This window comes from Lissotriton helveticus, chromosome 7 (assembly GCF_964261635.1).
Source record: "Lissotriton helveticus chromosome 7, aLisHel1.1, whole genome shotgun sequence".
NCBI lineage: Eukaryota > Metazoa > Chordata > Amphibia > Caudata > Salamandridae > Lissotriton > Lissotriton helveticus.
This window is the reverse complement of record NC_136068.1, coordinates 1,296,204,598-1,296,215,822: the sequence shown is the minus strand read 5'-3', so window position 1 is coordinate 1,296,215,822 and position 11,225 is coordinate 1,296,204,598. Positions and strand designations below refer to the sequence as shown.

Below are 11,225 nucleotides of genomic sequence, written 5' to 3'. Positions count from 1 at the left end.
CTCATTTTTAAACTCACCTTTTATGCTATTTGCTTTCTTATTTAATTTCGTTTTTCCCCCTGGTTTTAGCGGGGTCAGGCTGGGCTTAAGATCTCTCCCTCCCTCACACCGCATTTAAAGGAAAGTGCATCGCCGTTTTCGGCGAGTCCGGGTCCTGGGGTTTGCCCTGCTTGGGGGCCATCTTAGGTTGGGATCACTACTACAACTACGGGCGCCATTTTGGAACGCCCTTGTGACCGAGCTGAGCCTGGAGTGCCTATTTAAGGCGATTACTCCTTCACCTCTGCCCTGATAGGTATTGCTGCTTAGCGCTCGCGCTGCTGCTAGCGCTACCTCATTTTTAAACTCACCTTTTATGCTATTTGCTTTCTTATTTAATTTCGTTTTTCCCCCTGTTTTTAGCGGGGTCAGGCTGGGCTTAAGATCTCTCCCTCCCTCACACCGCATTTAAAGGAAAGCGCATCGCCGTTTTCGGCGAGTCCGGGTCCTGGGGTTTGCCCTGCTTGGGGGCCATCTTAGGTTGGGATCACTACTACAACTACGGGCGCCATTTTGGAACGCCCTTGTGACCGAGCTGAGCCTGGAGTGCCTATTTAAAGCTCTTCTCTACCGCGCAGCGGGACGCGCAGATGGGTCGCCCTCGCTTAGCCGGAGTCGTGCCTGAGTCCTGCCCGTCTGCGCCCGTCCGCGCTGAGGACGGGCTGCAGGACGGGCTGTCCACTGCCATCGTGACCTCAGGTACGTTAACTCAGGGCAGTCGCGTGTATTATTCATCTGCGGCACTCTATTTACTGCGACCTTCTGCTTCCTCTCATTGCGCTACCTGCACTCTGCCGTGCCATAACTTCTTATGCCCCGGCTGCGGCTTTACTACTGGCAAAATGCAGCTCTCTAAAACCCAACAGTATACTAAGCACTGTAGGGGGAAACGGAAGCCTACGAAGGGTGGTACTTCCCCTCCCGCCCCGCTCCATTTATGGAGCCTAAACTGTAGATCGCTCCCTAAGAATAATCTAAACATCCATGATTTCATAATCGAGGAATCTCCTGATGTTTTATTCTTGACCGAGACCTGGATTCATGCCAGCTCAGGTCCGGATATCGCTGCTGCGATTCCTTCTAATTATGTTATGCTTCATCAGGATAGACCCTCAGGTAAAGGGGGTGGAATTGCTATCATCTTTAAATCCACATACCAATGCAAACTGGAGGCACTACATCTCCCAGGTAGTGAAGCTGCATTGTTTAAACTCACGATTAATCCCCGTTTGACACTTTCGGGTCTGTTAATCTATCGGCCCCCGGGGAATGCTGCTTCTTGGATTCCCTTACTTGTTGATTGTCTATCAGCAATACTCCTGAAATCAAATAATTTCGCCATACTTGGTGATTTAAATATTCATTTAGACGATGTTAATAATCCCCTTACAAAATCTCTTCTTTCTGATTTAGAGGTTTTTAATCTCACACTTTGTAATACTGGAGCTACTCATATTGCCGGTCACCTTTTGGACCCAGTTATTTCCACTCTTCCATTTGAGTGCTCTCATCTGGCACGTCCGCTGGTGTGGTCCGATCATTATGCCGTACACTTTGTGTTACCGCCCGGTCTTTATATAACCAATGTTTATGTAGAGGAAACAAAACCCTCTTATCGATGGGACAAAATCGATATAGCCACTTTTAATCTGCATCTGACGAAGACTATTCCGTCTCTCAATAATATTGAGCAGAATTTGAATGCCCCTATTATTAGGTGGCTAACAGATGCAGTATCTGTACATGCCCCCCGTTCGGGCAGTAAATTTCGATCTTTGCGTCCCCCAGCACCTTGGTACTCGGATGAGTTAAAAATCCAACGTGCTAAATGTAAAGCCTTGGAGAGGAAGTGGAGGAGATTCTATTGCATTCCCTCTAAACTGATTTACAAGGATGAGCTAAAAGCCTATCATGCCAACTGTAAACGGGCCAAGGCAGTTTACATTACCTCTACTATTACTTCAGTGCAAAATTGTCCTCGGACTCTTTTTGCTACTGTTAATAAACTCACAGGTGCTGACACTGTTCCTGTGTTGCCAGCTCTGGATGGTAAACATTGTAATGCTATTGCGGACTTTTTTATATCGAAGGTTCAGGACATTCACCAATCCTTAATTTCCCTTCCGCCCCCTACTGATCCCTTCCTATCTGGCTCTTGCTGTAATGTCTCTGTCCCTCCTACTGAGTTTCTGCACAACTGGAAATTATTTGATGATGTTTCCTTCCTGTCGTGCCTAAAAAGCATTAAGTCAGGATCTCCTCGGGACCCTGTCCCTATGAGGATACTGAAACAACTTGACCTTGAACCACGTAGATTCCTAATGAGGTTACTTAACATCTCTCTTAGTGAATCTCGGGTGGAACAGGAATGGAAACACGCCATGGTCGTTCCCCTACAGAAGAAATCTGGTATGGACATTACTAACCTGGCCAATTTTAGGCCTATATCCCTGCTGCCAGCTTGTTCTAAGATACTAGAACGCCATGTCAACTTTCAGCTAAACGAATTTGTTGAAAATACGGGATATCTCCATCCATCCCAATCAGGCTTTCGCGCCAATTATTCCACCGAATCCGCACTCCTGGGGGTGACTGAGCGACTCCGACACGGTATTGATAGTGGTGAGACCTTTGCGCTTATACTATTGGATTTAAGCGCGGCTTTTGATACCGTGTCGCATTCCATTCTTCTAGAGTCCCTTCACTCCCTTGGTGTTGCAGGATCTGCGCTTGCCTGGGTGGCTTCATTTCTTAATGAGCGCACCTTTCAGGTATTTTCAACCAAAGCTGAATCGGCGATCTGCTCATCTGCTTATGGCGTTCCGCAGGGGTCTATATTGAGCCCTTTATTGTTCAATATTTACATCAGACCCCTTGCCACGATAGTAGAGGACGCCGGTCTGTCTATTTACTCCTATGCAGATGATACGCAGATCGTGTTCTCCCTGTCTGACAGTAGGTCTCAGGACACCTCTGCCCTTAAAATCGGCCTTTCTCGGGTTGCAGCCTGGATGCAGGCCAACCTGCTAAAACTCAATGGTGAAAAGACCGAGGTTATCGTACTTGGCAAACATAAAGATCTGTGGGGTTCTAGACATTGGCCTAGTGACATGGGTCCACTGCCTACCCCCGTGCCAGTTGTTCGTAACCTCGGCTTTCTAATCGACGAGAAACTCTCGATGCGTCAACAGGCAACTAAGGTCGCTGCAATCTGCTTTAACACTCTACGCTGGTTGCAGAAGATCCTATGGATGCTGCCTGAGTCTACTCGTCGAACTGTTGTCCAGGCTCTTGTAATGTCCCGTATCGACTACGGCAATGTGCTCTTTCTGGGAGCTGATAGAGCTACAATGAATATACTCCAGGTTGTGCAGAACTCAGCTGCCCGCCTTCTGTGCAATGTCCCACGCAGAATGTCTGCAACACAAGCCCTATGTGACCTTCATTGGTTAAAAATTGCTGACCGTGTAGCTTTTAAAACTTTGTGCCTTATGTTCAAAATCCGTCAGGGTTCTGCTCCCACATACTTGCACAATCTTGTCCGGCCATACCAGCCAAATCGTTCCCTTAGGTCATCAAATCAAGCCAATTTTGTAATTCCTAGAATTCGCTTGACAAAAATGGGAGGCCGCTCTTTTGCCCATTTGGGGCCGAAGATGTGGAATGCTCTTCCGCTGACGCTTAAAACGGAAACTAATCTTCTAGCCTTTCGCAAAAAGCTAAAAACTTTTCTGTTTTAGTTGGTCAAATGTTCTCTGCTTCTCCTGTTTTCAGCAATTACCTATCTTTCTTCTTTAGGCTGTCCCTGGCGCCGGGAAACCCTCTACGGGTAGCTGAGCGCAATACAAATTCAATAAAATAAAAAATAAATAAAATAACAGGCGTAAAGCTCAAGAGAAAGACCGTCAAACTAGCGGCATACGCCGACGACATCCTCATCACAACAGCGAACCCCTCCACGTCGATAAAAGCTCTGATGGCCACAATAGGTGAATACGCAGAAGCCTCAGGCTACAAACTAAATAAGGAGAAATCGGAGTGCAAACCTATGAATGTCCACACCACAAGAGAAGTACTAGGTGATTCCGGCCTAGCATGGCAAACGAAACCTCTGAAATACCTAGGGCTCCACTTTGGGAGAGATCTTACGTCAACTCTCCAACACAACGAGGATCTCACGCTGAAGAAGATTAAGGAGAGACTGGAGTTATGGTCACCAAAGTTCATCAGCTGGTGGGGACGCATTGAAACGATCAAAATGATGATAACCCCGGTAATAAACTACACGCTATCAATGCTACCCCTCCCAATGACAGAGACATTTCACAAAAAATTGGACCAGCTGATAAACATCTTCCTGTGGAAAAACAAGAAGCCAAGGATAAGCCTAAAAAAACTAAGACTGTCAAGAGACCTCGGAGGCCTTAACCTGGCGAACTTCAAGACATACCAGACGGCCTGTCTGGCAAGGCAGGGTATCGCCTGGGTAGATGCCACACAAACGTACAGGCCGGTATGGCTGGAGGTCGAACAAGACATCCTAGGAGGACTCATGCCAATAGCACTCCTAACAGCGAACCGGCACCCACTGAAAACAAGCGCCATACTAAAGTACACCAGAGAGGCCCTGCTGAAAGTGGACAGGCTCATGGCGCAGAAGCTGAAGGGCACGGCTTGGGAATCCATCTGGTTTAACTCTAAAGTGACCTACCAAGGGACGATACTGCACAATGACACGTGGATTGGCAAAGGCATCAGCACACCCAGCCAATTGGAAACAAAGAAGAAACCGCTGACGTTCCAGAACGTGCAGCAGCTACATGACCTCCCGAACCAAGAGTTCTACAACTTCTTAAAAATTAAGACAGCGATAACAAAGGCTAACCTGTGCGGAGGAGAGCCGGGGATCATCAAGTATATGCAGCTCATTGACTCAGCAGGTCATCAAATGGCAAAAATCTATAAACTACTCAGCCCATCTAAGTTAACGCAGAACAAAAAAGCAACCAACACTTGGGAGATGCGCCTGGGCAGGCAATTAAATGAAAAGGAACGAGCAATAATGTGGAGTTCAGCGACAACAAACAAAGTCACCCCACAACTTGCGCAAACAAAATACTGGCTGCTCCACAACGCATACTGGACACCATCCAGACTCCACAAGGTCGGCATAGCAGACTCAGACAAATGCTGGAACTGTCTGAAAGAGGAAGGAACCCTCGAACACCTTGTCTTCACCTGCGTGAAAGTTAAGAAGTTCTGGGCACAAATCAACACCTTCCTGAACGACATGCTCAAAACAAATCTGGAGATCAGCTTCGTTAGCCTGGCGACTGAGCACCTAACAGCGGACCTAAAAAGTAAAGAAGAAAGAGAACTCTTAGACCTACTCCTCACGGCAGCCCTCAAAATGATCCTAACGAACTGGAAAAACACAGCCAAAGCAAATTTCAAAACATGGATCAACTGGATTACCTTCCTGAGGGGGGCCGACAACATCACAGGCACGTTCTCGAAAGAACACAAAGCCAAGCTGCACATGTGGGACCCGCTTGATGAGCTCCTGAGGACGACCCAATAAAGGACAATCAAACCCCCCCCCCCCCCCCTCTCTCTTCTTCTCTTTTTTTTCTTCTCCAGTGGAGGGAGACCAATGGACAATGGACATATATGATCGACGCCTGTGTACCTCTATCTGTACTGTATATATATATTTTTGTATACCAATAAAAATTTCTAATAAAAAAAAAAAATAATAAAGATCCTAAAAAAAAAAAAAAAAAAAAAAAAAGAAACCCTCTTCCCCCTTGCCATCACAGAAGGAACCGCATGGGGACTGCGGTAATGGCATTTTGTTTGCTTTCGATACTTGCACAAGTGCCACCATTGCCTACGTAACATTTGTTCTTGTGCTTGAGTGTCTACCATATATTGCAGTATTATGCCTCTAATTATACTTTGTTTTCTCTTGTAACCTGCACACAGATGTCACTTTTTCTTCCTGTAATGCACCGTTTGCAACCTCATGTATTTTGTTTTCTCACAATTGTCACTTTTGCCTCTTGTAACTTAATGTTTGCTTGTGTAATTTGTTCACTTGTAATTTTCGCCTCATGTTTCATTACTGTTCCTATGTGAAGCGCTCTGACGCCTTTGGGTAAAGTCTGCGCTATATAAAAACGCATAAATAAATAGAAGTCCCTGTCCGGCCCCACCCTTCCAGCCTCCTCGGCTAGTCCTGACCCGGGCGGTGCATTGTGCTTGCAGTTGCATGATTTATTGCTGAAGGCAGGGAGCAGGCCTTTCCTTGAACTCGTCACTTCACTTGCAGGTAGTTCACTTCACAGTTCACTTCATACGTATCCTATGAAGTGAACTGCTTAGGCTGAAATATGCCTGCTTTGCTGGCCGGTCTTCATCCTGCTGCCTTATTGTCCATCCTGGCAGTGGGCAGCTTTTATGTCCCTGTGCTTTTGGCTGTGAATTTGTGTTTCTGCTGACTTGTGATTTGTTATTTTGGTTATTCCCTCGGTTGGGGCCCTGCTTCTCTGGGTACACTGGCTGTGCCATTTCTCTTTTGGGTTTCTGGTCTGTTGGAGGTAAAATCAGCGTTATGGGGTTACCAGTTAGAAAATACAGCATTCATGCTGCGCCTTTCAAGTGCCCACAAAGAGAAGAGAGGAACCATATTTTAAAGTGAAAGAGACAGTCAATCACGAGATAAAAATATGGTTATGTGATTTCATCACATGCCGCAGTAAAGAGAAACTGTATGAACATATATATATATTTGCCATCTGTGTCCACTGGCGGACTCGGAGCGGAGGAGGTCCATGCGGTAAGTAGTGAGGGGGTGACACCATGAGTTACCCGCACCGGGTGACACCAACCCTAGTGACGCCACTGCCCTATTCTGAGCCTTGTTCTATTAATACGAACATTAAACGCGTGGGGGGCGTAATACTTTTAATTGGAGAGTGCCGGCACTTCTCAGAAAGAAGCAGGTACTCTGGCACAGAGTACCTGCACTTCTATTTTCCCTTTTTAAGCACTGCCTATACAATGTGTGTAGCCTATCAATGTCATTGTGTAATTCCGTCTTCATTTGGGTTTGTCTTTCAAGTAGGTGTAAGCGTTTCCCGAGTCAGTGTCCCTTCACTTCCTCGAAGTTGTCTGTGTTGATGGGTGTCTCCCCGGACTTGGCAACACACCTCTCGTCTGTTTCATCGGCGCCTCTCTGCCCCTGTTTACTTTTCCTTCGGGTCTGCGCTTCTCCCACGCCCACTTCACCCAGAATTCTCACCTCGAGGTTCTCCTTACTAAAAGCACTGACAAAACACCAGTTTGCAACTTTCATGCTACGAGCTTAAGAGCCGCTTCTGGTTTTAACATAGATACAAATTAGCTAAAGTATGATGACAAAGGCTTTTTAAAATCACCTTTTATTATCTTACCTCCGATCCGCCGCATCCCAAGAAGAATTTTTCCTCTTGCTTCTGTTCGAGTTTGCTTTGGCTTTCCAAGCCTTCTACTCTCGCCACTCTCCAGACACCCTTGTTGCTTCCTCGACCTACCTGCCCCGGGCACGATCTGTTGAGCTTTCTCTCCCCAAGACGAGCCCATAGACCACCGTAAGACGGCCCGTCCTTTCCTCTCTGTAGAGCCGCACAGCCTCATCCCTGCCTCGCTCCCCTCGTCTCCCCCAGAATGTTGAGGTCGCTCCATGAAAAGCTAACTTGCTCCATCTGCCTGGAACCCTACAAGGAGCCTGTGACTACAAACTGCGGACACAGCTTCTGCCGGGCGTGCATCGGGCGACACTGGGACCAGGAGAAGCAGGGGGAGAACCCAGACCCCAACCGCGAATACAACTGCCCCACCTGTCGGAGGCCGGAGCTCCAGAGGCCCCAGCTCGCCACCAGCGTTACCCTGAGCAGGATCAGAGAGGCTGTGGTGCCGGCTCCCGGTCATAGCCCGGTGTCGCCAGATGCGCCGTCCTCGGAGCCACTGCCTCTGGTACACCTAGAGCCGATGCCTGAGCAGAGTAACCAGGCCCTTGGGCGCCCCGGGTCCCCTCTCAGATTGTTGACTCTGCTCCATGAAATGCTGCTCTGCTCCCTCTGCAGAGACGTCTACAAGAAGCCAGTGACCACCGCCTGCGGGCACAGTTTCTGCCGGGAGTGCATGGAGAAGCGCTATGATCACGAAGAGGGACTGCTGGGCGCCCAGGAGGTCGACGCCCGAGGCTTTACCTGTCCCGATTGCTGTGCCTCCGAGCCCCAGAGGCCTCAGCTCACCAACAGCGTGGCCCTGTGCGATATCACAGGTGATGTGATGAGGTGGGCTCGAGGGGACCCTAGCGGGTCACCCGAGAGGCGGCCTTCGGAGCAACAACCTACGGTGCACTCCCAAACAACGCAACATAGAGAGTGCCAGGCCCCCTGCCCCCGCCACGGCCGCCCGCTGGCGCTGTACTGTATTCCGGAGCAGCGCTGCATTTGCCTCGAGTGCACGGTGCGTGAGTGTTCGGAGCACCCCAAGGCCCTGATGGAGGATCACAGAAGGGGCCAGGAGGTGAGCCTGCAGAAAGAGTGATGGGGCACCAGGGAGCATTTTGAAGCTAGAGTGTAAACATAGGGACAAGTAAGTGGTGGGAATTTTGTGGAATATTGTTTAAGTTTACCTGACAGAAACACAAGGTAAATGTGTAATTTTGGGCTAAGTTTGAGGTTTGCAGGGTATTGTGGGTAAGAAAACTTGATGGGATTCGCAAGGCATATCACCCTGGACTCCCCCCAATGTCGTTTTCAGAAATGCCTGGGTTTGATAGGTTTCCCCAGGTGGCAGCTGACCAAGCCCAAAAAGTGCAGCAATTCAGCTAGAAGTAGGACGATGTTGGGACCTACCACAACTCTGATAACCATATGTATACAAAAAAAGCAGTCAAAGTAAAAAATTCCCCTCTTGCCAAAAAGAATGGAGTGTGTTCGTCCCCAGTGGGTCTGAAAGACAGTTGGGGTCATATTGAAGGTGGAGGCTATGCCCAATGTGTGGGCAGTCCACCCCAAACCATGAGCAGTAATACAAACTCCCTGGTGTTTAGTGAGCTTTCTGCCTCTCCACCAGGGCAGACTGAAGTTAAAAAACACTTTTCTGCTCCCCTGGGGGGAGGGGACAGAAAGACTGTTGCAGTTCATTTGAGGGGTTGGGTTAGGCCCAATGCCTAGTTGGGCCACCCTCACCAATTTCTTCACTAAAACAAAATCCCTGCTGTCTAGGGAGCTTTCTGCCCCTCCCGATGGCAGGTTAGAGGTAACATCCTCCAATCTGCGGGGGGGGGGGGGGCACTTAAAGACTTTTGGGCCTGGGGAAGGGGCGAGCATTAGCTGATTGCCAGGGGGTCATTCTTCCCTCCAAACATAATCCATGGTGGTACCCGATGGGGGAGGCAGAAAAACTGCTGGGGTTTGTATAGGTGGGTGGGGACTAGGCCCAATGCCTGGGAGGGCCGCCCCTACCCATTTGCCTTTAAAAAAAAACTGATGTCTAGTAGGCTTTTTGCCCCACAAGGGTTGATTATTGGCAGTAAGAACCTCCATGACCTTTGGGCCTGGTTGAGTAGCACTAGCCCATTGCCAGAGGCACCATCTCCAAATGAAATTGGAGGAAAACGCCTCCTATCTGCAGAGACTGCTGAGGGTTGTGTGTATTGGGTTGAGGCTTGGCCCAATGCCTAGAAGGGACACCCCCATCCTTTTGCTTGTAAAAAAATAAATCCTTGGTGTCTAGGGAGCTTTCTGCCGTCCCCTTAAAACATTTTCCTGCGGGTCTAGTGGGTGGATCTCTGCTTGGGGATCACCCTCTAGTGATCCCCAAGCAAGGATCCACTAGGGAAAAGTACCGTAGGAAATTGGGAGAGACTCCCCTTTCCAATGTCATCTTTCCTTAGTGGTTCCTCACCTTTTCAACCCAATAGCTCTCTTGGTTGCTTCACTACTCGAGGTGCTGACTTGCTCCCAAGCAACGAAGCAGTGAAAGTAAAATGAGCTGATTCGCTCATTTTACTTTCACTTTCTCTGATATGACGTCTGCGTGCCACTCACGTCGATCGTCATTTCAGAGAAAAAAAAACAGCCTCGGGAGCGAAGGAAGCTCTTCCCCAGCTCCCACGGCTGAAATAAATTAAAGTAAATCTCTCTGGTGCGTGCACCAGAGTAATTTCCTGCCTCAGTACTAGGATGGCCTGGAGATGTCCTGAGCACACTAGTACTGGTGCTCAGGACAGCTCAAGCCTGCCCTCAGGTCCAAAGAAGTTAAAGACTTGGGGCCTGATATATAGTTTGACAGACAGGTGTTCCATCACAAACGTGATGGCTAGCTTATCAGTCTTATTGCATTTGTTCCATAGGAGATAATGCATTTGTAATAAGACCGACAGAATACCTGTCACATTTATCTTGGAGTAACTCATCCGCCAAACTCTAAATCAGGCCCTTTGTGACAATCCTCATTCAAAATCACCTTCACGTGCTGTTTTTTGGAGGTCAGTAGAACAACTAATAGAAGTGCTCCACAATGTTGCTTGTTAGGCATAGCCATGCCTGCATAACGATATGAATGGTACAAGGGCCCTAAGTCAAGGACCGCTTAGATGGTACACTGAAGATGCTGTACTTTCCTGTATCCCACCTGATGTAGACCACTGTATTGGAACAAAAAGAAAAGCAACCCTTATGTCCATGTGAACAGGGTATCAAGTAATCCTTGGAAAAGGCGTTCACATGGAATGCTTTTGTAGGCACATTTTGAGTGTCCCAGAACTTTCTATGTGGAATTAATCAATATATAGACCAGTGTTACTCAATAACGCTTTGCAAGAACAATAATAGCACAGCCAGTATTTCTGTAAGCAACTGCGGTTCAGCCGAACGAGTTTTATTGAACAATAATCATTTCACCACACAATAATGTGAGTGTCTTTCAGGACACTAAGGAAAGAAAGGCCTCAAAAGAAGTCTAGGTGTGAAACCAAATGTGAGCACATGCGGAGTTACAGGTCGATCTGATCATAAACTGGATCACAAAAGAGGAGTTTGAGGCCCTCAGTGAGATCTGGAAGAATAAGGTCTGCCCTATCTGGAACTGAAAACAATGAATCAGACAAAACTTTTTAAATCGGGATAAAT

The 11,225-nt window shown here is 47.9% G+C and overlaps 1 protein-coding gene across 1 annotated transcript in view; it reads left to right on the top strand.

The window, feature by feature from the left end:
* The first annotated feature begins 7,196 nt into the window (after nucleotides 1-7,196).
* TRIM65 (tripartite motif containing 65) overlaps nucleotides 7,197-11,225 on the top strand; it is a 159,452-nt gene continuing 155,423 nt past the window's right edge. The window contains exon 1 of the mRNA XM_078654553.1: nucleotides 7,197-8,613. Within this exon, the coding sequence (XP_078510679.1) occupies nucleotides 7,747-8,613 (867 nt within the window). The 5' untranslated portion in view covers nucleotides 7,197-7,746. The remainder of the gene's footprint in view (nucleotides 8,614-11,225) is intronic.